The 27014-nt window shown below is 41.7% G+C and overlaps 1 protein-coding gene across 5 annotated transcripts in view; it reads right to left on the bottom strand.

The window, feature by feature from the left end:
• Positions 1-27014, bottom strand: part of Wwox (WW domain containing oxidoreductase) — an 895605-nt gene that overhangs the window by 608102 nt on the left and 260489 nt on the right. For all 5 annotated transcript variants that reach the window (XM_063246722.1, XM_063246724.1, XM_063246725.1 and 2 more), the window contains exon 8: positions 23670-23934. In XM_063246722.1, coding sequence (XP_063102792.1) covers positions 23670-23934 — 265 coding nt within the window. The remainder of the gene's footprint in view (positions 1-23669; positions 23935-27014) is intronic.

The following is a 27014-nucleotide window of genomic DNA, read 5'->3' as shown; positions in this document are numbered from 1 at the left end:
ACACGGTTCAAGGGGACCCAGTGCAGGTGACCAAGAAACACAGCAGGGATAGGGCAAGACCCTGTGAGCGGCCACAGCCGCCTGTGTTGCTGTGGCTGTCGCAGCGGCTGCTGCCTCGTTTCTCAGAGCTAATCACAGGAAACATAACTAGTCCAGGCGCAGGGCGAGTTTACAACAACTGACAGTAACTATAACATACGCCAGTTTGTATTAAGATGTTATCGCACCTTTCCAGTTCTAATCACCAATTATGACTCTATTACTCCTGCTTGGCAGTTCATCTGCTCCCGCCTCCGCTAAGGGCGACTTGGAGACGGACCTCTGATCTCCCGGTTCCACTTCAGTGAGCACTCAGCAAGGCGGCTGTCATTTGCAGACACTGAAGAGGTAAGGCATTGCTTTTGCTCAGATAACTGTACCTGACCTTACAACAATTTACTAAGGAAATACCTGCTTAATAGCAGCGCGAGCGCCGTTTCCTTTATGCTTGCCACGGCACTGCAAATTAGCGACAACAGGATAAATCTATGGCCGGCTCACTAGACACTTCATTAAATCACTGTTCTCTTGCCTTGTAGCTCACTAATAGAATCACAGCCCTCGTTAGCTACTGAATAAAAGATCAATCACAGACTTTGAAAGCTCTTGCTACCAGCTTCCAGAGGAAACAAGGAAAAAAAAAGAAAAAAAAAAAAAAAAAAAACGGGCTGGGGGGGTAGAGAGGGAGAGAGAAAGAGAGATATTTAGGATCATTGCTGAGATTCTGAATGGCCTCGCTGCAAGTTGCTTAAATTACCTTTTCCACAACTGACTCCAACTGCAATACTCAGAGGAACTTGTTAAGCCTGCTTTCAAGAGCAGCACTCTAATATATGACTGCTAGACCCTGGTCAAAAGTTCATAATGTGCATATGTAAAAAGGTACTAAATTGCCTGAGGGCTAAAACCAGAGGAGTTTAATTGTAGCAAAATACTGAAAATGGTCTGTTGAGGGTCCTTCTATTGGGATACTGCTGGCTCTGGCTGATTGAAGTACAGAACATAAAAGTCCTACAACAATATTTCCTTAAATGCTGGGGAAACTGCCAGCAGTTGGTATTGCATGAATGTTGTGGTTAAAGAAAAACATTTTCCTCCCCTAAAATAAATAGAGAATTAAAAACTGCTCCAGCCCATAATTCTAAAGCATGACAGAAAAAGGGAGGGCTCCATGATAATAAATAAGGTATAATTCATAGGGCATGTCCAATCTACTTTTACATATGGCACACTGAAGGTATTCAGGCATGACCTGTAAAGGGTACAGGGCTGGGAATGGCCATGATTTTGAAAACAGCTTTGCAGGGAAGTAACTGCTGCCTCTGGCTGCCTTGCCCAATGCCCAGTTAGGCATACCTGTGTGGGGTTCCTTGCAACGGGATCTGTCTGGATCATCTTTATTTCCTCTTTCATAAAAGGAGATCAGAGCTCCATCTACACAAAACTGTCTTGTCTGGATAGTTTTCCTTACCCAGAATCCTCTACCTTCTCCAAATATATGCCCTCTTTTTATTAATTTTTTTTTTCTCTTTTCTTTCTTAGCTTCTCATTTGGATCACTGGGAATGCAAGAGCAGTGGATGATAATCTGGAAGGCTAGGAGGGCCTGTGTCAAATATGGGACACCCAGGAGAACCTAGAATCTAGTAGGTGGGCCCCCTGATTTGAAAGAAAGATGTATGAAAGTTAACGTCACCATTCATGGACAGTGTAATATGTACTCATGTATCATTTTAATTGGGCTTTTTAAAAATTCAAATGTCAAATGTTCCATCTTCATTGGAGCATCAAGCTTTCAGCAGTGACTTAATAGCTGGACAACCACAAATACTGGTGGATGTCCATTATTAAAATGGAAAACATGGGCAATGGTTGTGGAGAGAATTCAGTAGGTGAGATTAACAATACCAACTCCCTCTTGTCTTCTGGGGCCCTATTTTCTCACCCTTATTCTCCCAGGAAAACTCTTCCAAAGTTGTGGTGAGAAGCTAGTGATACTTCCTCATCTAAGGGAGAAAGTGAAAACTCAAATAAATAAATTGCCATGGAGTTATGCTACTTTTTGGGTCTGGTCCTTCCTTGCCATGTGACCTGGATTAATGCAGACTACATGACAGCTCGAAAGGCTGCATGTACTGTTTAGTTCCTCAAAAGGAAAGACATAGCAGGTCACTGGACAGGCCATGCCAGTTTTCACTTTTACAAACTGCACATCTGAGTGATTCAGGCCAGTGTTCTTCCACATGCACAGGCAGCTGCAGGACAGCTAATCTAACATTGATCTATTCTCTGTCAGGGTTGCAGACATCTGTGCACTTGAAGCAGGAGTATTTGGGAAAGAAAGGAGAGATAAAAAGCAGAAGAGGAGTTATCACATAAAATCAAATGGCAAATATCTAAGCAATATATAAAACACAACCTTCCCTGTTCCAGTCACGAATGTTAGAAATGGCTCTAAGAGATGCCCCGTCCATACCTCGATGTCCCAAAAGGCAGGACTGGACGCAACCTTATAATATGCTCCTTTGTAACTCCTGACCCAAATCCCAGGGAGCCGTCCTGCTTCTTCAGCCACCGTGTCACATCCTACCATCATGCCTAGCCCAGCGACTGTGTGCTGAGTCTTAGGGTCCAGACACACCCTGCAGAGGCCATAGTATGCCCTACAGGGATGCACTCAAGGAAGCAGTGAAGGGCAATTGCAGAGAACGCCCTTTGAGTCCGATGCACTAGTCCTCTAGCTAGAGGCAATGTGTCTAGGTAAATCACTCAGAACTTCAATCTCATCATCTATAAAATGGGCATAATAATTCAAAACCCAGGAGGTTCCTGTGAGAAGTAAATTAAGTGGTTCCTGTGAGAAGTAAATTAAGTGGAATAACATAAAAATTTTCTTGGCCCATGGCCTACCAGCTCAGTAATTGCTCTTCTCCACCATCCTGCATTGTGCATGTAAGTCTGAAAATTATCCAAAGGATACTCAAATGAGAACAATAGAAACTGAGCCCTTCTAAAATGTGGCTGTAGTTTTCAGTGCAATTTCCATGGAAAACCACATGAACTCTCTATGAATCAGTACATTTGCAAGAATGACTCACTATATCCGATGCTGTGGGCCAACCTCAATCTGGGAATGAATGAGACTTACTATAAGCTAATAGTGCACATTTAGATGCAGGTTCACAAGCCGATTGCCCAGAACCTATTGAGAAGCATGAAAATGCCACTTGTGATTCTTTACTTTCATCTTTAGCCAGCTTCTGCAAGACAAATAGAAGACCTCAAAGGCTGACTACAAACTTCACGGGGCAGCTTTTACTTCCTCAGGTTACTGCCTGTATCAGACCTGCAGGATAAGCAATTTTCACTCCTACTTTGCTGCAAGCAGACCCCATCCTCATCTCAGCTCCCTGTTCAAAGAGTAAAAAGGAAATCATGCCAAAAGCCATTGTGCATGTGCCAGGTGACTGCAGAGGTCAAAGCCAAAGAGCAAAGTGCCTACCCGGGGAATGATGGACTTGGTTTAATTCCTGCTGAAAATGCTGTAGTTTAACACCATATGTAAAGTCAGGTACTACAATATACTAAAAATAATAATAATAAACTAGTCTCGATTTTAAAACTATCAGCAAAATCTCCAGCACCCACAGATCAAGATGCTGGGTGGAATCGGTTTTATGGACACCTGAGAAACATAGCCTGCTGGGGGCGACTTTCCCAGGAAGCACACAGCCTGACTTTATGAAGATTCTGCCATCTTCACTGTGTTTAACTCTCGCTGCAACACATGAGCCTGGAGTCCTGTGAGCCAGAGGTTTCCAGCAGAGTAACTCAAGGCAGTGATCCCACTTGATTAATTCAGAGAAAGAAGAGAGAGCCAATGAGAATATTCAGTCTTTTACTGCAAGAAAATTATTTTCGATTTACATAAAGAGAAGTAATTGGGCACTTTTCCATACTGCAAAATATTTTCTCTTTTGCTATTTTGTATTTCTCTAACTATGTATGTTGATAATATTATGTAGATAGGAGATAAAGACATCTTGAAAATGGAAATCTACCTATGAAACTTGAAGCTCTACCACCTCCTTCCACGCCCAACACAGTGCCTGGGACAGCCTCAATATTAACACACCCATTAGCTCTTTGACTTTTTACCTTGGGTAGATAAAAATCACTGAAACTTAAAGTCAAAGACTTTCAATATGAATATTATATCCAGGCCTACGCAATTAAGCTCTGTAAAGAAACATCCAGGTCACTGTCACTAAGCAGCTAAATTTTGGGTTAATTAATTTAAACAGACAAAATAAAAATAAGCTAGTCAAAAATGGCTCTGGGATGTTCCAAAATAATGAAGAGCCTTTCCATGAAGAAGTAGGCTTGGGGAAGAGACTCACTGCTGATTCAATTACATATAACTTCTCAGGAATTTAAAATTAAGTCCTGCAAAGTTTCACTGGCAACATTAGGCCACCCTTCAGGCTGAACAAGAATGCAAACATATCACTGGTATTATTTTTAAGTGCTCAACTGCATTTACACTAGATGATCATTATTCATGGATAATCACAAGTAGTCTCTAACAATGGCATACGCAAGTATAGAAAGTAAATTCCGATAAGTTTTAATAAATGTTACCTGATACCTTACAATTATGCAACATACCTCAGCGACTCATATGTGCAAACTAAAATGGAAAAAATGAGGAAAAGCAAGAACTGGTAAAAATAGTAGAACCTCAATGGTTGGCAGGGAGAAAGATGGAAAGAGGAAGGTCTTTGTCTGGGTACGATGGATTCATGGACCCCCACTACTCTTCCCATCAAGAGACATGGATAACCAACCAACTGAATCTTAAAACAATGCTTACCTCATAGGCCTGTGGGAAATGCCCAGTTGTGCAGCAAAAATGCATCCACTCAAAATGCATTTAATGAGTATTGCATCCATTAAACTATAAGGGCGATAAAGGTCTCACAGGATGGTGAAAACGGCATTAACTCTCTGTCTTGCAATGGGATGGTGAAAGGGTCTCGACATTTCCAGGTCCTGTTTCTTACCCTGACTTGTATGGTTATAAGAAACCATAGCCACCTGAGAAGGCGAAAATAAGCCTCAGTTCATCTTGCCAAGCTCGGCGCATGTGAATTAGCCCTTCCCGAGTCATCTATTGCCCTCCAATTGGATACTGAAGTCCATTAGTTTACTAATATAATCCCTCTAGGTTATAATTAATAGGCACCACTAACCTGGGAAAACTCCAAGTGGTCGTGAAAGTGAAGTAAATTAAATGTCGAGGTGACACGGGGAATGGAAAGTGTTGGAAATGAAGGGTTTATTTTTCCTTCCTCAGACCCAATAAGGACATACTAATCATTGTGTCGCCTTCCCCTGCCCCTACTCAGCTTCAACAAGCAAATTCCATCCCCAACGCATACATGGATGAAGCATGGCGCCACCTATGGGTGCTCACTAATACTTGTGAGAGTTTATGTGTGTGTGTGTTCCTCTGTACAACATGGATGAAGCTCTACAAACACTTTTATTTTTTAAAGCTAATTTAATTTTCTTAGTACATGTTTGCAATTACTCAGTTTAAAATCATCATGGGGAGTTGGTTACATGGACATTCTATAGCTTTTTTTTTTTTGTCTAATTCCCTTCCTGTTCCCTCCTCTTCCTCCCCTATTGCTTTTTCCGTGCTTGTTGACAGTATTTGTTCTATTTGTTCTAGTTCACGTTATGGCAGAGAATGTTTACATTTACTGGAATTAGTGGGTCATGTACATGGAATATCATTATTTCTCTCACTTCACCTTCTTCCTCTCCTCCTCACGCCTCTCTTTGTCCCCTTGGATTGCTACCGTATTAAAGTACATCCGTCCCCTTGTCTCTTTATCATTTTCTTTGTGTTCTGCCTCACTCCAATGAGAGACTGCATACAGTATTTAAGCTTGTGAAGGCACATATAATTTTAAATGTCTGCCTGCCTTCCCCAGTATTGATAAAAATCAATTTATATTGTTTATTATTATATGCTACAAATTAAAATAAAATGACCATGTGTGGATATATATGGAATAAGAGAATTAATAAATGTTTAAGACAACTTTGCTTCACAACAAACAATTGACCGGCAGGAAATAAGGGAAAGGGGGTAAAAACCAAAAGAAAGTCTCTAGTTCAAATTTGACCAGGCCAAGTTATGCATCATGGTCTCTCAGCGACAACTCAGTTTGTCTCACCTAGAAACAAGACAACGCGAGCTCTAAGTCGAAGGGAAGCTGCCCAAGTTTGTGTCATTGTCATGTGTGTCTCTGTGGGCCCTGCAAATACTGTAGGTAGGTAGACTCTTGTGAGAACGGCTACTGATACTTTCCAAAACAGATCTTCATACATGGAAATAAAAAACTGTGCATGTAGAACAGAAAAAGTACATCAAGAAAAAGAGTTTTCATATTCCCACCCAGTTACTTTGGTAAAATTCACCTCTGCATTTTCAGGTAAGTCACAAGGCAGCACTGCCTTAGTGAAGCTCTTTGTACCCGAGGATTTGTAATTTGGCATTACTCTGAAGGCACTAAGAGAACAAGGAGCAAGAATGGACTGGAGCAAAAGTTTTTTGCTGCTGTACGCAAAGTAATAAAGTGACAGACTTTCAGAAGGGCTCGTGCTAACCCCTGGAAGAACCATTCTATGAGATCAAAAAAAAGAGGGAAAAAAAGCCCATAGGATCTATAGATGAAGTCAACAATTAAGAAAAAATCAGCAGACCAAAGAGTGCAGGCACACAAACACAATCCGAGAGAATATCAACAGTCATCTGCACATATGCCAGCTCCTTTAGGTGCACACCAGATCGAAGCTGTAGAGGGGCACACACTGCAAGACAGTGCAACATCAAAGAGAGAATCTTGCGGGGAACTCAAAGGCGGAGCTTGTGGAAAGGCAGCCAGCCCACAGAGGATGTGCTTCTCCCTGCTATGAACAATGCCAGGGACCCCTCCTAAGGGCACGGGGCAATTCCACAAGGCCAGATGCTTTGATTTGATATCAGATGGCATTGCTATTTACATTACGTATTTTAAATCATGTTAACATGCTTTGTTAATGTTGGCATTCACTAAAGTCACAGCTATTTAAATAATGAATGGACATGATAATTTTTATAAATGTTATGGAAATCACACTTGGATTTTCCACAGATGCTCTTCTTAGAATCTTATATCATTAGTTAAATGTCATCAGTGAAAAGATATATTAAGTTATTTCAGAGACACTGCAGCAGAGTCACAATCTGATAATTTTAGAAATAATGTATTTATCAGTAGGAAAAATAATTTAAATTTCATTAAAATATTTTTCTATACTAGTTCTATCAGGTATCCCTAAGGCAAAAATGTAATGACAGTACTTTAAAAAAAAAGAGAAGAAAATAATTTGTTAAACATGAAATAACCCAAGTATAAAACACTTTCCTTTACTGGAAATCTGCATAAATGTACTTATTAACAGATTTATCCAGAAATTTACAGATCCCATATGTATTCCTGTATATTTACGTTCAATATTCAATTCATACTTCAAAGCTGCATATCTATTTCTGCTTCCACAATGTCAATATCACCAATTTTAATATATATTCCAGAGATCTGAATTCCTTTACCTCCTTGAGGCACAAGTCATTACAAATCCCTGTTCACTGCTCAAACTTTTGCAATAATACCAATTCTGCCTTGATTTTAAGTTGAAATTTTGTTTACTGTGATATTAATTTTTATTCACAAAAATTCTACATTAAAATATTGTTTATCTAGATCACAGAGTTTATAGCCCTTTGACTGTACTCCTAGTCCCTAGTCACAGGACTGCAATATAACCCTAAAACAGCCGCTCTTTTCTGTGACTAGATTCTCACCTGCCACACATCCTTTAAGTGTAAGGAAAGATGCCACCTCATTCTCCAGCTTTTTCTGACTACTCTCATGACTGCCCCAAAGCCAGAGGCCATCACATCTTCACCAGTACTCACCTGACCTCACTGTAACATTTCTCTTGTTTCTGTGCCCGCAAAGGTAAGCATCACAGGGCAGGGATGATATTTGGCTCATTTTTGCATCTGTTATCCCTTAAGTCAGCCCCTGACACACAAGGCACTCAGGGAAGGTTTATCAGGCTATAGCAGATCAAATAGTTCTACAGCAGCAATCCTCACAAGAAGGACTGGGTGGGGGGGTGGTATAAGGACATAGGGGTGGTACAACCATAGTAGATGCTGAGATGTGGGTTACAATAGGGACTTCCACATGTGAAATATAGCCCAGAAAAAAATCACCCCTAGTTAAGATCACTATTCATAGGACATTTGTTTTAGATCCACACAAATATACAAACACAAACATGGGTAAGTATATATGAGTTAGATTCCAACATTAAAAAAAAAAAAAGTAACTTAGAGAAACATAAGACATCATGTTTCAACATCATGATGTACCCTGACTTAGTGTAGGGCAAGCAAGGTTTCCGAAGGATTCCAAGACCCTGGAAGTTGAGGGGAAGATTAGAGTAACAATGTGCTCAGCCACTAATCCTGGCTGGGTAAATGAGAAACTACAGCGCGCTGGAGCGGATTTGTTGAGGAGTTTCTTTAGTAGTAACTAAAACATCAGTTTTGGTCTTTCATCAAATTAACATATATTACCTATTGAAATAACCATCACAAAATTTGGTGACAACTACTACTCCTTGAGGTATAATACAGATGTGCTCAATCCTAAAGAAAACCACAATGGAAAAAGTTGCAAAGTTTGGTATATATAGAAACTAAATGAAAGAACTCTTCACTGTAAAATGTGTGAGGCAAAATGGTTTGATGAGAATTTAGAAGGGAGAGAGGGAGGAAGGAAAGAGAGAAGGAAGAAAAGAGAAAATGAGGAAAAGAAAGAAGGAATATTCAAATTACATTTTAAAAAGTTGCTCCATACAAGTGCTACCAGATATTCCTAAAGCAAAAGTGCAAGGATGGGAAGGAGGGGAAGGAAGGCAGGAAAAGAGGAGGAAAAAAGATTATCTTTGTGTTGTTAAAGATTGCATTAAAACATTTTTATTGTATTGCATTGTACTGTATTGTATTGTCTTGTCTTGTATTGTATTGTATTGTATTGTTTTGTATTGTATTGTTTTGTATTGCATTGTACTGTATTGTGTTGTGTTGTATTTATTGAGACAGGGTCTCGCTGTATAGCCCAGGCTGGCCTCGAACTCACAGTGATCTTCCAGCCTCAGTCTCGCTGACTGCTACAATTACAGACATGTGTCACCGCATCCTACTCAAAGTATTTAATTATTTTAATGGAACTCACTCTATATTATATTTCCACTCAAAATGATGAGTTTTGATACAGTTTTTCTGGTAAATACTGAGCTTAAAAAAAAATTCCTGAAGTAAAAGTGGCAGGTTGAAATGCCCAGCCTAGCTTGTACTTATCCTGGAGAGACTTCCTAAGGGCACAGCCACAGCTGCAAACAGACTGAGAGAGAAACAGACATTTACTGAGTCCCTGCTATCGGTGGCATCCTTAATATTACCAGTGCCAGCACCTATTGTCTTTCCTAGAGCACAAAAACACCTAAAATTTTCACAAAGATATATTGAAGATATATGTAGCTCACAGGAAGAGAATACCAGGCACAATGGAAAGGAACTAGCAAATACATAGAGAAAGAAAAAATATAATTTTATTTGTACCAAAGAAGAATTGTGACTCGGTGTAGACATGTGTACACCCCCATATATCTGATTAAAAGATTTATTATCTGGATGCTGGTATAAAAATCAAAATGAAATGAATTTATAAAAATGCTTTCCAAAATTCTCAATAGTTTTCTTAGAGTATCCATTTTCCCAATGGGCTGCAACACTCTCTTTTGTTGCACATGGACAATACAGAAATATGTCTAGAAGCTCAGAAGAGGATGAAGTTAATTTTGGTCTGTTGTTAAGAGATCCTAGGGGTTATGCTTACAGCAAGAACAAGCAGAGCCCTGGGTAAATAAAATGCGTATGAGTCACTAAAAATTGAAGGGAGTTCATATGGTAACCGTAAGAATTAATATGGCTTGATATAGTTTCTGACAACGAGCTCCCGCAACATAGCATGGTATAATCTCAAAATTAAATGGAAGGATTACGGCAATTCCTTGGTGGTTTTGAATAAAATGGGAGTTAAAGGGGACTCCACACCTGCTGCAGCCTCACTCCATACCTTCTAGAGTTGTGTAATAAATAACACCCTTGCTAGAGCTGCTCTAAATAAGTAAGATTTCAGGACAGTTCACATTAACTGATGGGATGTGATACTTCCAAGTTCTACTATATCCTACATGTTTGAGCTGTGCCTAAGGAACTCAAAAACACTGGGATGCCTTTCTCTGTTTTGCAAAGTATAGAAAATGAGCACAAGGACTTCGTGCATCTTGCAACTGACAGCAGGGTCACTTGAAGCATGAGGATTCATGAGGGCTGTTTTTTTAACTTCAAAGCCCATGGACAATTTTCCTGCTGCACCACACAGAATCCTCCTCCAACCAAACTGAGATAAACCTGCCTCTCTCACCTTTTTCCCTGGATGGTGGAAATAAATAGGTTGGCGCAAGGAAGGTACTTAGAGCACATGTTGGCACAAAGTGTGCCCTCGGGAGTGTGAGCTGTTGGTGTCATTCCCTTGTCCCCCGGGAACCAGGAAACCTCAAATGTGTTTCTGGTCTTCCCATTACAAACTGACATGGGGCAAGTCGATGGTCAAGTGGACTCGGCAACGGTGAGTGGTATTACTTATGTTCATTTTCATTTTGGCTTTGGATCAAAAAGACCTCCACCCTGGGTACACCATGAACCCAACAGAGCATTGGGACTGGCATGAGACCAAGTGACACTGATGGATGGAACACAGGAGAGAAAGTGTAAAAGGAACTGCCCCCGCCCCAGACGGCCCCGCCCAGAGTCGGCACACAGGAGCCCAGTGTGTTCCCCTACTTTGCATCCACAGGAAGGCTGCCAGCTCTCTAGAACACTTGGAATGCAAAGCACAAAAAGGAGGAGAAAATTATACTACTTTCATGACTGGGTCTATCCCAGAATCTAATCCTTTTCAAAAAATGTTGTATTTACATTATCTCAGGCATCTTCTTAATGTCTTCCTTATAGGAAATCTGCTCAAGCTGAATGCTGTGATTTCAGCCATGCTAATTTCATTACTTGTTTTTTTATGGTCATAGAGAATTAAGAGAGACAAACAGCACACAGCATTTACATAAACCAAAAGATGCTGCATTCTAAAAAGAAAAAGGCAGGCTTATATTCTTCACCTGCCCAAGAATATGAAAATATCCAAAAAGCTAAAGTTCCCAGGCTTTATGGAGTGTTCTCCTTCTTTCTTTAAAAAGAGTGAGAATACCAAGAAAACACTATGCAAGACTCAGTAGTTGATGTACAGTATTTGTTTTGGATCTAGCAAATATACTTTTTATAACTTTTCTCTGAAATAGGGAACTTTCCAGCTCAGATTACTTGGACACTCTCACTGTTTATCCTTCCCTTTTTTGAGCAGTCAGAAGAGATTTCTCTCAGTACTTCAAATAAATAAGATATCCAGCTGAACAAACACCATATATTCTCGTGGATTACTTTGGCTTCTTAAAGAATATTTCACTTTCTTTTTTCAGAATGTAAATGATTAAAGAGACCCCATCATATGAAACTCAAGAATGAAATGTTTAAAGTAGTACAGATTCTACACAAGGTGGCATGTGAAGAAGCGAAAAAAGCCCAGCTCAGTAAAATAGCTCTGTATTTCACAGGGGAAATTTGAATATTACTACATAAGGTATTTTATGACATGGGTGGTTTTATGACATGAAAATCAAACTTTAGTATTCAAAATCAATCTCTACCCCATTTTCTGGAGGAAAAAAAAAGAAAAAAGGAGATTTTTAGTCTATTTTACCCTTCCATTTTGTTTAAAAACAAACAAACAACAACAAATCCTAGAGATTCTACACATACTGAAAAAAAAAACAGAATCATATTTTACGTGGGTTTTAAAATGGTTTGGGAGCCTTACTTAGTTATACAACTTAGAAAAAAAAAATCTGGTGTTTCTGGCCAGTTTTTGAAACTTAAATCCAATCCCAACAACACAAATTTCTTTCAAAAGACAGTTTGGACTATTGGTTCACATGGGCACCCACTACCAACGCAGCACAAAGACAAGCACCTGACTTTAGGAACAATGGCCCATGCTTTTCCTTACTCCTTTTTAAGCTTTCCCACTAAAAGGCTAAATTACCTCCCATCATGAAGCAGAAATGTATGAATACATAAAGAAAAATACAAGGTGCGTTTGATGTCTCTCTCAGTCCAGAAAGAGAAGAGAGCACGAAAACAGAGACGGGGTGCAGACAGGAGAAGGGCAAGGCAAGGAGAGAAGCAGACAGAGCAGATTTCTACTTCGGGCCACGAACTACTGTCATCAAAAGACCCAGAAAAGCAAAACAAAATTCAGCTTGCACAGAGAGGTGGGCAGATGGGAAGGGGCTCCTCTCTGTCCTCACGCCACTGTGACATGGTCTCCCTGTGAACATGGGCAGGCTCTGTGACTCTCTCCTGGGAGGTGGGAACGTGGCAGAAGCAGTGAAATGGCACGTGTGTGGTCTTCTGCTCTGCTGGGGGAGTCTCTGCCATTCTCAGCCAACATAAAGCCAGCTGCCATGGGGGACAGATAAGAGTGTCAAGGACCCAAACACTGTAAGAACCAAAGCCCCCAAACTACTGCCCCAAGAAACATAGTCTTGGGACAACCGCATGGACTTGGGAGGATTCGATATCCCCAGGGGCTCCTGGCATGACTGTTCCACCTTAAGCGCAGCTTGGGAGGCCCAAAATCAGAGGGCCCTTAGCCCAAGCCTTGTTCCTGACCCACGGAAACTGTGGGGGTAATAGGTAAATATGGGGCTAAATTTGTAAATGTGAAGTTCATCTGCCATGCAGTGATAGATAACAATATATATATAAAGTTATTACCAATTTCTACCTTTCTGTGTTACTCAAACTGTGAATATTTTCTGCTCCATTTTGAATGCCTATGGTTTCAGCATTGACCACGTATCTGCAGGTCACCATCTCAGACACGAAGCAGGGGCAGGAGAAGATCAGGGCTGTCTGTCTTAGAACCTCTAGTAACTTCTGCTGCTTTCCCTGGCAGCTAATAACTTAGAACGAAGTTTGCCTTTCCTCCAGGTCCTCTTTTAACTCCCTAGTGACAGCTGCATAAGTTTATGAAATGCAACCTTGCAAAATTTTATCCTTTCTCAAGGACACATTCACTTATGCACTTCTCTTTGCCTCTCATTAATCCCTAATTTCTTACCACTGCTCTTTGGAACAAGGATTTAGAGGGGTGATCAGCAAGCATGCTTCTATACATACATACAGCTGAAGTAATTACAAATACATGTTTGCTCCCTAGTAAACCTGGACTGGATTCTGTCCCTGTCACTTATATGCAAGTGATGTAAGATCATTTATGTAGCATCTCTGAACTTCAGTTCCCAGCCTGGTGTGGTGATGCATGCCCGTAATTCTAGCATCAGAATGCTAAGGCAGAAGGATAGTGAATTTCATGCCAGCCTGAGCTATGTAGCAAGTTCAAGACCAGCCTGGATGACACAGAGAGATCCTGACACAAATCAACAAAACAGCAAAACAAAACAAAACCAAAAGACCAATTTGAGTTTCCTCATCTATAAAAGGACAAAAACAATTTCCTAGCATTTCTATAATTTCTGTGATGATGAAATAAATTGCTAGCAGAGAACGACTAATATATGACACATGCTTAAGAAGTAACTTATGATCACAGAATTAATATATCGTCATTATCACTGCAATCAAAGAATGGTACTCACTCCCATTTCTAATGTCTTCTGTGATTTTAAAAATTGTTTTGCGCATGTTCCCTTTTTGGGCTGCATGGCAAACCTCACTGGGTGAGACTTCTATAGCATCAAATATTCTGACTGCTAAGGAAGGACAAGGGAAGTGGATAAGAAAAAGAATTACGAGTATGTACACATACTCATTTCACACAGAAATGTAAACACCATGTGCTACACGCACTGACAGAAGGTAAAATTTTAAAAGACAGAAAAGAAAGGAAAAAAGTGCTTATTTATAAAGAACGTTTTTCCTATAAAGCATCATACTGGACAGAGTATAAAGAAGAATAAGTAAGACACCCTTCCACCATGAACACCCAACACAGTGGGAAAAGCGTAAGACAGAGTGGTTCATCTAAATCAACAGACATACGGCCTTATGACCAGGAACCACCAAATAGTGGGGAAATACATCACGAAGCGTATCTTTATGAAGCAAGAATGAACACTTGCGATAATTATTATACTATCAATGATGATAGTAGTACAGTCATCTCAACAGTAATAATACCTGCTGATATTTACTGAGTTCTAGTGAAATGTTTCCGAGTACTTTCCACTCTCGCCCTCTGCACTTTTCAAAAATACTGGCCCGAGATGGACAGTGGTCAGTGTCACAAAAATACCAGGCAAGAGACAGATACTTCAGGAAGCTGGCCAAGGACACAGAGCAGGCAGGTGGCAAGACTTCAAAGTACAGACATCTGCCACACTTCCTCTCCAAGGTCCAAAAATGCTTTCTCAATGACAAAGTGCTTTCTTAAAATTGTTTTTGTTCTTTTGTATTAGTGTATATTTATCGTAAATTATAAGTCATTCGTAGTGTGAAATTGGCACATATACAAAACACTCCGCTCCACCGTCTCCACCCTGCCTCACCCCTGGATGGTCACTTCCCAGGAAACTGGTAGGTTACTATGAGTTTTATGGGTCTTCCTTCCTGATATCTTTTCACTGTACTGCCAAAGGAAAAAGACAGCAGTGTCATCAGCATTTCTAGTTTGCTCTCAGCCTCCTTCTCGATCCAAAACAAAAAAATGAGCCTTTTATCAGTGCACACAGTAACCTTTCATTTAATTTTCTAGTCCAAATTCCCAGCGCATTTTTTCTAAGCAAAGCAAAAGATACATGCATCAAAAACATTTTTGTTTATTTGTTTTCTAACTGACATTGATCACATGAATTCTGTGGAGATAAACTAGGAAAAATAGTTACTCAAGAAAGTGCAGGTTTTTCCAGTCTGAAATCTAACTGGTTCTTTCCTTCTCTTCTCTGCTTCCTGCTAATCATCCACCTGCTCAGCACATGGTCTGCATGAGCACAGGGACCTTGCTCCTCATTCTATCTCCAGCCGAGCCCTTGGCCCAGGGTAGATGCCCAACACTGCTTGTGAATGAATGAATGAATGAATGAATGAACATCAAAAGGCCCGTGCCAAGCCTTTTACAGTCTACACATGACTTTTATTGAGGCAGAGTCCAGCTTCCAGCATTTCTCTTTCACTCACTAATGCCTGAATTCTTTCCAAAAGTAGAGATGTTAGCATATTAAAAAAAGAAAACCAGCTACACTAGGAAGATTTTGTCGCCCTTCACTCCCTTATGGGATGTGTCTAAAAATGTCTGCCTTTCGCACATGGGGTCACCTGATTCGATATCCAAGTAACTGACAGGCTGCCAGCTTTGCTACAGGTTTGGAACCTGGGATTCAAAAGATGTTCATAATTATGGAACTGAAACAGTACCTTTGGAGTTCTCTGGGCCAGGCATGCTCAAGGGAAAGGCCACCACTTTCAACAACGAGAAAGAAAAACAGCAAGCCAGTAATGAGTTTTTCCTGAAATCAAATATATTCCACTGCAAGACTGCTTTGTTCCACAACTGTGTCCTGTCTACAAATCTTAGTGTTAAAATACTTGTTTTTCTATTAAATAACAGTGATGGTTACTGGTGGTGAGTTTACTTTTCCATCCAAATCTGGCAAAATAAAAAGTCTGTGAATCTGCATTAGTCCTCCCTTTTGATTTACTTTCAAATTAAACTGTTCTATAAACACACAGAGAATAAATCTTAGTTAATTGACTCATCAAAGACCTAAGAAAACTGAGGCCCAGAAAAGGTAAGGACACATAGAAAATACACAACTGCTCAGAAAACACAGGACAGTTTACAGGAAGCAGATCCTGAGATCCCGTTCGATGGGGTGCGCCCAGGTGCTGGGAGCTCGGCCTTCACTGCTGGGAACGTGGCTGTAGCTGATTTATCTTTGTGTAGTAAGAAGTGAGCAGGAAGAGCAGGAGGAGGAGGGTTGACTCCTATTCATTTCTGCTAAAAAAAAAATTACTATTCACTTCACAGGGAAAAATCAACGTGTCTAGTGAGTTACACAGAAATTAATGTTCATGGAAGGAACATTCCAGAAAGTCACAGGGCAACACAAACTCCTGGCATCTGTTTAATCACACTGGCTTTCAATAGCTAAACTACACCGAGGCCAAAAATTACTGTAAAGAAGTATGAAATTGGAGAAAAGGAAACTGAAAGGGGGGAGGATCAAAGAAGGCAGCACTAACTTAAAAAAGAGTAATAAAAGAGCTAGGAAGCGAGGTATGAAGAGGCGCTGCATTACTGAAATGCCAGCGGGCCTGAGAAGAAAAGAAGCGAGCAAGATAAAACTGGGGGAATTTCAAATCTTGGTTAAATGTTCATTAAATAATTTGTCACACATATTAAGGCCAGATAGGCACTTTCTCCCCTCTCGGGTACTCATTCAGGAACAAAGGCCGAGCCAGACTTAAAACACTATCCTGCAGAGTGGAAAGGCTATGGCTGCAGCCTCCCAAGGCCTTTCCTTTGTTTTTAACAAGAAGGGGCCAACCTTCCCTTAAAGCTAAGCTATGCTGTGAATGGGGGCCAAATAGAAACCAGGAGAGCTTAAAAAGGGGGCACAGGACCAGCCTGGCCCTTGGCCCTCTGTAACTTGCCTTGCTGGGCACTGGGCCCTGTGGCCTACATGACTCCAGCAGGAGGGATCTCCTGTGGCCAGCACAGCGCCCACCGCAGGAACACAGAGAGCTGCAAGCAACCCTTAGGACAGAGCAAGAAGTGTCCCCCTCCTATGCAAGGAGCCAGAACAGAGAGACAAATAATACTCTAATCTCATGGATATCTGCACCCCCAAAGAGCTAACTCCACAGAAGCAGAGAATAGAATGAAGAAATGTTGGTCAAAAGGTCCAAATGTTGCAATTAAGCAGAACCATTATGTTCCACTGCGTTCAATGGTGAATTATAACTTGGGAATGCTAAGAGTAGACCTTAAATATTCCTACCATAAGCCCATGTGCACGTGATGGTATGTTAATTAGCTTCACTGTGGGGATCACTCTCCACAATGTGCATACACACACCTTGGGCTGGACCTCTGATTCCAGCATGAGCTTAGGAGACTGGGGTCTTGGATTCCACCTCAGCTCCCAGGCCCTGTGCCTCTGCGTGGATCCCCAAAATCGCTGTTTCTTGATCTGCACTTTCTAAACTGCCACATCCTGCACCTCTCAGACTTATAACAAGGAACACGTCAGTGGCCGTCATGTATGGAGCATCTTGTTGTCTTTCATTCATTCATATACAAATAATTATTGAGAAATTGCTGTGCTGACCAACAGCACAGTACGGGGAAGACAAAAGCACCGCTTTTGAGAAAGAGGGATACAGATATTAAATATAATACTATAGATATTATCTTTCTAAAATTAAAGTTGTGCTCAGTGTCATGAAGGAGAAATTCCAGGAGCCCTCCAGTCATCCGTCCATTCATTCAGCAAACATTCATAGAGTACAGCTGAGGTTCATTGGGATTTTAGGTCCTTGCTTTTATAACAGCACATGAAGGCGGCCTTGATCTCATCTTTGACACTATCCTTGAGGTGTGGTGTTGTGGTGGAGCTTTGCTGCCCAGGGAGGCCGTGACCAATAGTGCAGAAGGAGCATATTCTAGAGCCCAGAAGAGTACACAGAGGCTAGTAGTGAAGGCTGGCCAAGAGGGTAGGGTTGGTTCAGACCAGTGGCTTCCATTCCATTCTGACTTGCTCTCATGCCCAACCAACTACCCAGTGTTCTCTTGTGATGTCTACACAGAGATAGCTGTCCCAAAGCTACCACTTGAGCCACTTTCCTTGCCATCATGCTAGAGGCCCAGGATGCCAGCTGCCCCCTTCCCCAAACACCCTTGCACCTGTGTTCAGGCCAAATGGGAGCTGACAAGTGGGAGCTGAGGTGAAGTGCCTAGGAGGAAAGTTCTTTGGAGGAGGGCACACAAAGAGGGACCCCACTATTTTATGTGGCCTTCAACTTTATCACCTACAATGAAATGACTGGCACTGCTGCAGCCAGCCTGTAAGCATGAAAGGAAAGTTAGAGAAATTATAAAGAACTGTTCATATAGAAGCCAGACTCCGCTGGCTGCATCCGGGCTTCTGGATAAATGAAACCAAACAACAACAACAAAAAAAACCAACCAAACCTTTATTATTCTACCCAACTGTAAGTGGTAATAACTCATAATGAAAATATATGAACTGAAACCGAAAATTAACCTCAGAAATCATTTCAAAATTACACAATCAAAAGGAAGGAGAAAACTGAGTTTTGGATATGCAGGGCTCATGATTCCAAACCTTCTACTGTTTTCCAACTACCATATCCATTGCCCCAGGACTAAGCAAACAGTGTAAACTTTCAACCGCCGTTCAGAACTGAGAGATGACAGATAAAACCAGCACAGATGATAGCCCTGGAGAGTATGAAGAACACTGGAGAGCTGTGTGGGGAGCAGCAGCGCTGGGGGGCGCACCACAGGCATGGCTGCCCGAGAGCTCATGTGTGGCCCAGACCAGAGCGGTCCTGAGAGTCTACTTTGCTAATAAACCTGGACAGGCGAGAGCCACATGGCCCAAGAGTTCTACTCATTCAGGAGTCTCAACATAGATGAGTGAAGAACATCCTGAAATTTCCACTTCACAAATCGCATTTCTATCTCCCAGCATTAAAAAAAGAGTATTCTCTCCCTGCCTTGTGCATGACACACCCACAGCCTATAAAGAGCAAACAGAAAGGTTTTGTCCTTGATGAAATCTATAGTGTGGTCAGCAGCAGGTATTTAAATTGGTTAAGGGGGAGAAGTGTTTTTCTAAAATACTAATTTAAAGAACAAATCAACATCTATTATCTCATTCATTATGTTTTAAATTGTGTGTCTATAAATCACCCTGCTGCAGGTTATTCAAGGGCAGAATTACCCAGCTTGGCTTTCCTGAAGGTTACAAGAATGACATCTCGTGCTTTTTTCTAGTAATAATTTATAACTGTGCAACAGAACTAGCAATGCAGGTCCATCCATTAGCTGGGAGCCGCACATCTGTTAAAACTCAGCACAATGACTGGCTTTACATCCACAGGAAACGAAACCCAATCATTTCAGAAGTTCCACAAACTCCAGTCTTTTTTTCCTTAATGTAAAATGATTTGAAAACGCAGTTCTCTAAAACATCTGCTAAGCTCTTGCTACCCTAACACATGATATGCTTTCCACTGTTACCTGCCAACACAAATATTTGGTTGCACAAAACACCCTACGAGGCACGTGACAGTGCTCAGCTTCAAATTTACATGCCGATCCACACAGAGCTGGCCTGGACCAAGGACCTCTGGCAGAGATGTTGTTTACCAGAACTCAGAGTTTATGTGGAAAAAGACGGGGATGGATTTCATGAAGGTGCTGTCAAACATGTTAAGGAAACTTAACTGCACAATTAGATACATATGGCAGGGGCACTAGGGTGCATTTGACACAATAAATGGACCTGGGAGTAACTGGCGACGGTTTTGAAAACTGAATTCAACATTCTTAAACAAGATGGGTAAGCTCTCGGTGTTTTCCAACTGAAAAAGTAACAATAATAATCTAGCACTGCAGAACTGTTAGGAGGGCTAAGTGGGAACACAGACTCTGACCTGTAAAACATCGTGGTATCTGGCTTAAACCGCCAAATTGCATCGCATACAGGAGTAGGGTAAGATTCCAAAATCATCACGCGTGCAAGACCTGAGACAGTCAAAATTCCCCCAGAAGCTCTCTTAGGTTGCCAGAGTATTCCGTATGTCAGGTTTCGTGAATTAAACACTGTGAGGTAATATGCATGTAAAAATAAACCATAGAAACTAATACACATTAACACATGCACAGGTAAGATATAATTTTCGAGTATTTTAATTGAATAAAAGAAGCTACAGGGACAGGAAAGGAAACAAAACGTACCTATGAAGTGGCTTCAGTGGAGAAAACTGTCCAAAAGCCTTAATTTCCTTTAAGGTATTTCAGAGGCAGCTGCTAACGAATTCTGCATCTTTTTGGAACTACATTTTAAAATAATCCTTTCATCCACTATTTCTACTTCATTATAAATTAGAGGAAGTGAAAATAAATGTTTCTTCCTTCTGTAATCCCTAGTACACCTGTCCCAGACTCTGGATCTCTTAAAGAGGGCAGCAGAGATGTGGTTTTGTCAGAAGGGGTCGCTGTGCTGAGAATTAATCCCTTTGAGTTTCTCATTAGTGATTATTATACTGCAGGCGGCCAAAATGGAAAAATTAATTAATTTCAAAGTGATAATGCATTTACAGCAACAATTAGAAATGTATAACTGTAAAAGGGCAACATTTAAAAGACAGATTACATTTAATAAAGTTGCACAAGAACATCCAATTGTAAAATTACTGATCTGCAACAATATTCCTTAAAGAGGCACTTAAAATAGCCTGACTCCATGAAGGGTGACCTAATTACTGTAACTAAAATCACCGTAGTCACAGCAAGTCACAGCAAATAAAAAAGGGACGTTGATATTAGAATACTGCTGTTTAATGCTTAAGGGAGTCAGCCGTGGTGCAGAAGCCGAGACGGGGCTCCTGAGCACAGGCTGGGCTGGGCTTCTCCTTTTCTTGGCCTCACTGGACAGAAAGTGCCCCCCAGCCACGCTCACCTCAGAAGGAAGCCCTCTGTGTAAGGGAAACGCAGATGGAGCTACGATGCTCACGAAAGCAGCGCTAGCCATCTGTAACGGGGCGCTGCATCCATGCTGAGTTTTCCACGCACATTTAGGAATCCAGCCTGACATGGGCTGGGAACGGGGATCCAGTGCATGGTCCTGTCCGAAAGTATGTTTGCATGAACACGGCTGCAGTGCAACTGTTACCCAAGAAACAACTGCCTCACTGCAAGTGTAGGCATGACAAGCCACCTACACAGGCTAGCACGCAAGAGCGACCTTTCTAAGCAGCCCTCTTTCCCTGCCAATGAAAATGACCAAGATCTACTGCTGTTCCTCCATGGACACACAGAGCCCTATGTGTGTAGCACCAAGAAGTGACTGGTCATGAGTTTGATAAGTCAGTTCACAGCCTCCATCTCACCTCTTCATATACCGAGTAAAATGGAACCTCCGCGGCTAAAATTCATAAGAACCTAAATGTGTAAATATATTGTTAGTGAGGATTTTTTTTTGTCTTTTTTGTCTTTTTTATCAGTACTGGAAATCAAACTCATGACCACACACTTGCAAGGCAGGTGCTTATGCCACTGAGCTAAATTCCCAGCCACCATTAGTGAGGATTTTAACAAGAATCTAAACTCAGATACATAGTCTACAATCCTCTTAATCCTTTTGTTTATCTTCTTAAAAAGGACCATTTTTAGAATACAAATGGTGTGATAGCACCAATTATACAGGGCCAGAGACCAGATGTGCAGGCTGGATATCATCAAATCAGGCCTTCTCTAACGAGACAAGTTTCTGTCCTTGCCACTAACCCTCTCCATGGGCCTTTGCAGTCAGAGATAGAATCCCTTCCTCCCCTATACCTTCCACTAGGAACCCAATTTACAGACTCCTTTAAGCCCCATGATGCTTGCTGTACCCATCAGCAATGACCACACTTTGGAAAACACTCTTAAGGACCAATATTTTAGAACAAGAACAATGGCCATCTTGGCAAAAATGCTACACAACTATCACCAATAGGCTCTGTGATAGGCCCTTGACTTAACTGTGATCTCCACTATGGCAGCTGCTAGGTCCATGTGGGTTTGTAAAATTAAAACTAGTTGGAAAGAAATGCAGATAAAAATTTCAGTTACCCATCTTTCAAAACTTCAACAACCACACATGGCCAGTGGGTACCACGCAAGTTACCAGATTACAATCAGGGCAGAAACTGTATCTCCAAGACTATGCATACTTCATTCATCACTAGCAACATTATAGCACATGTACCATCAACACTTCAGCTGTAAGTAGCCAGACTCAGAAACCCAAAGTGACTTGCCCAAGTTGAGACCCACGTTCCTAACAGGCATAATTATTATCACGCAGAGCGCTGCGTAGAGTGATCTGCTCCTCCCCAGTTATGAGAATGAAGCAGTGGGGAAATTTCTAAACCCTGGCACTGTGAGTTTTGCTCATCTATTTTCAGATATCAACTTTATCCCAGGAAGTGGAGAATACTCTCCATATCTCTTCTCTCCCCCTTTCCTGGTGTTAAGTATTTGATTCTGGAACACATTTACTAACACCACTGTGGTGACTGGAATAAAACACGCACTGACTCGCTTCTCAGAGTTCTGAACCTGTGTGTTACTCTTTTAAAAGCTACACACAAACAAGAAGGTCAGACGACGGGTGGGAGCAGGCGAAGGAGAGGAAGCCGTCTCTGCTCAGTGGCCGTGAGATCAAGCTGCACGACAGCCCGCTGGTGACACTTCTAAGGGCCAATCTGCTTTCGAGGAAAGGGTAATTTCTGTTGTACTACTGTTCTGTTTCAGGAACTGAAATCCTGGTGTACATTAAGAGGGAAGCACTTTTAAAGATCTATGGTTTAGGAGAACAGGCCACTAAATATACGGTGTAAAATGTACATTCTGCTTTCAAATTACTTTCTAATAAAATACTTCCGTAGAAGTTTGTAGACACCGTTGATAAACAACCACCGAAAATGTAAAAACTGCCTATTCACCTCCATGAACACTTCTAACCACAGCAGAGTAACTCACTCAAGAAGATTTATTTTGGGGAACATAAAGAATAAGGTCCACTATAGCCACAAAGTCTCCTCCAGAAGACACTGCACAAATTCTCCACTAAAAGAAAAATCAAAACATCTGATACAGATTTGCTGTGAATGCACACACAAAAACACACCCGCTCATGATTCAAACCACAAACCTGTATTTTCACCTATTAACAGAGTTCTCAAGGGATGCAGGCACCACAACAGATTTTAAACTTTTCACAGTCAAAAGAGAAATCACGTCAGAAAGAAACACACCATCTCTTCCATCCAGACCATCTGCCATCCTCCAGAGGATACAAAAACCACACCTCCTATCCAGCCTCCCAGGCTTCTTCAGAGAAAAAGACTCAATCTGCGGCTGACGCAAGTATGCTCAGGAGCCTTTCTGCAAGGCTTGGACAGGCCCGCTGGTGTGGTCCAGGAGCCCAAACTCTTAGTGACAAGCCAGGAGGGCCATCCTGACAGTGTGCTGAAGGTGTGCACGATGCCGGAAGCCGTCCACTTACCATGGACTTGGTGAAAGGCCTCGCCAAGGTGAACAGCAGCGTCCAGGCCCACCAGCTGCGGTGCAGGGAGGAATACATCATGTTCCCCGGGTGCACGGCGTTGCATGTGACCCCGCGTGGGGACAGGCGGCGGTGCAGCTCGTTGGAGAACAGGATGTTGCAGAGCTTGGACCTGTTGTAGGCCAGCATGGCCCAGTAGTCGTTTCGCGATGGAGATAGGCAGCTAAAGTCAAGGTTTCCCGAAGTATCATTAATATCTGTAAATCTGAAAAGCAAGAGATAGGACATGAAGCAACCACCCTGCAACTTCTCGTGCGTGTGACTTTTTAGTTTTATTACAAATCTGAAGAAGCAGTGGAGAGGCTGCTGAAATGTCAACCCCGCGTATACCAAAATCATGCCTTTAAAAATGGACAATGGTGACTTAGCCAGGCCAAACAACTGGACCCAAAAATGGAGAAGTCTAAGCCCACATTCATACCGCCGTCTTCCACATGCTGCGCTCCCCACACCCCTGCATGTATTTTTCAAAACCCTCAACAGGAAGTTCAAGGATGATTAAATTAAATGGGAAAGTATTTTAAATAAAGGGCTGCTGCTTTTGGAAACAGACTTATATCACACTGCTGACCTTTGGCGGAGCTTTCCTGGATTATTTTAGCCCGTATTTGAGCTCTGTGTATTTTCATTCGAGCTCCCAAGTAAATACAGGGAGCAGTGGTGCAGCTTCCACCACTCTTTTCCAGATTAAAAATTAATGATTATAAAGGGGTGGTGACCTTGGTGAGGTGCCATCAATAGTCTTATACATTTGAAAGATAAATGTAAACAAGCCAAAATGAGTGCTGGCAGAGCGTAATGTTTTTAAGTATACCCACGGCATGTAGACACACAAATCAAAGTAACTAGTTGATGTTTTATAATTGGGTCTGACGGAGTCGTTAAACACCAGCTGTTTGTTTCCTTTTCTCTCTCTCTCTCTTTCTTTCTTTCCTTTCTCTCTTTCAAAGTAGGTATGACTTACAAAATATTTGGATCACAATAAACAAAAAACATTTTCTAGATAGCCTGATCTTTGTTTAAGGACATCTCTTATTTTGCTTCATTAACTCTGGGCACTGGGTGTAAGACAGCAAAGTGAGGCTATTCCAGAAAAAGGCTAAGGCAAAATGAAACTTATGGAAAAGCTGCTTGTTCCTTTCTAGAAGCAGATCAGCTTGGGCTAAAAACAAGTAACACAGACAAAGGAAATGTATGCTTTAGTGGAAATTAAATAATTAAGCATCCCTTCTCCTGGATGCAGGCAGTGACATCAAAATTCTAGCATTAAGTGACATTGAGGCTCGGAAGTCACCAACAAAGCTGATGGTCAGAGTCGTCATCAAGGACACAGCAATGAGCCCTTGAAAGTAATCGTGGTCTGCCTGTTTGCAACTCCCCGAACCACAGGAAGGGCCTAAACCTACAAGTTTCACTATCTAAAGCAGTAGAACTCAGCAGGAAATTTGAAAATTTAATTAGACCTTTCTGTGCTGGAAATAATGATTGCTGGTGGAGGCCAGGATGGCTGGCATCCTGCAATGCCAGTGGAGTCTGACCCCTTGAGGACCATGCCACTGGACAGCTGTGCAGACAGAGAGCCTGAGTCTAAAATTTGCACCTCCAGCCTGTTTTACACTTGAGCAGTTATACCATCCACTGAATTTCCAGGACTGCAGTGAATTGGCAACCATGCTGCAAATGAGGAGAAATGAATGCACTCTCGGGCGCTGCGGGATTTGCTGCACTGTGAGGCTGGAACTCACCACCGGTGGCCCCAGAGCTGCAGCGCCCCACACCTGCTGACGGCCATACGTGAGTGTTCCACCGAGAAGATTTACTCACACACACGTGCATCTGATCATCTTCCCTGCAGTCCTGACCAGGCACTTACATGTGGAAACACATGTTTCTTTTCACATTTATATTTTCTTTGTATTACAGTTCTGGTATCATAGTAAATTTAAAAATGTGTTTGTACAGGGAATTTATATTATTTCTCAACTTTACTTCAACAGAGTAATAAGGTGCTAAAGAACAGCTGTCAAAAATGGAGCTATCGGGAACCAACCCTACCTTCTCAGATGGAAAGGAACATTCAGAGTTTAGACAATACCTAAAAGATATGGAGTAACTGTAACATCCTTTCTCCCCACCCTGCACCCTTCCTTCATTCACTACTGACAGAAGCCTTTTCTGCCATTGGCAAATGCAGCTCAAGAACTGCTTCTCCCGGGAAGCTCTCCTACCTCCCTGGATAAACGTGACAGTGATTTTGGTGGTCATAGTGGTGGTGGTGGTGGTGGTGGTGAACAGACTGAAAGAGGCTATGCAAAGCAGATACAAATGCACGTTTCAATGAAGATCAAGCATCCACTCTCCAGATCCAGTCTGTGACATCATTCTTAGTGCCTGATAAAGTTGCTGCCCCTCCAAGGTGAGATTAGAATTCCAAACTACAGGAAAGTTTCCCTTATTACAAAGTCTTGCTTTGAATCCTGAAAGGCAAAATTACCCCTAGGTTCAAATCCTCTGCTGCATTTTCTGTTGCTACTTTTGCTTTTAAGGTAGATACAAAAGTATCACATGACTGGGAAGCACAGGTAGAAGGGAGGCAGAAACCCACAGTGAAGGTCAGAAGGTCAGAAGGGCTCCTGTGGAAAGCGCGAAAGGGAGCTCTCTGCTTGGGCACATTTCAGGTCCCCCCAAGCCGAGGCAGGCCTTCAGAAAAGTCACCACGTCACCTCTTTGCTCAATAGACAATAAACAACTCTTCAAAGGCTGCCCTGCTCTATTTTCAAGTTGAGAAACTGACAAAGACAAACAATAAGGTCTTAATAGAATCATGCATTGTCAATACACTAAAATATCATGTTTCCCCTGTAGACATTAGCATTTGCTTTGGGAGAATCTGGCTGTCTCACACTTCCATACATTTTCGTTTTCATTTTCCTTTAAACTGAGGAAGTCTTAAATTCCCAGACTGAAATCATTAGGATGGACTCTACACACACAAAAGCTAGTGCAATTAAAGAACAGGATTAAATTCGCATGTGAAATTTCATGTGAGTGTGTGCGTGTGTGATTACATGCATAACAGTGTGTGTGTGTGTGTGTGTGTGTGTGTGTGTGTGTGTGTGTGCGCGCGCGCGCGTAGTCATTCAGGGCAGTTCAGCCTGTGCTCTACTCTTTTTGTTATAATTGTTATTTGAAAATTTTTCACAGCAAGAAGTCAAATTCTCATTTCAATATGATATATTTTAGATAGGCAGAAACTCAGTTCACTTGCTAAGACTCCAGGTAAGT

The sequence above is a fragment of the Cavia porcellus genome, unplaced genomic scaffold (assembly GCF_034190915.1).
Source record: "Cavia porcellus strain 051 isolate PalLab524CR breed Dunkin Hartley unplaced genomic scaffold, mCavPor4.1 scaffold_4, whole genome shotgun sequence".
NCBI classification, from domain to species: Eukaryota; Metazoa; Chordata; class Mammalia; order Rodentia; family Caviidae; genus Cavia; species Cavia porcellus.
This window is presented reverse-complemented; position numbering and strand designations above follow the sequence as displayed.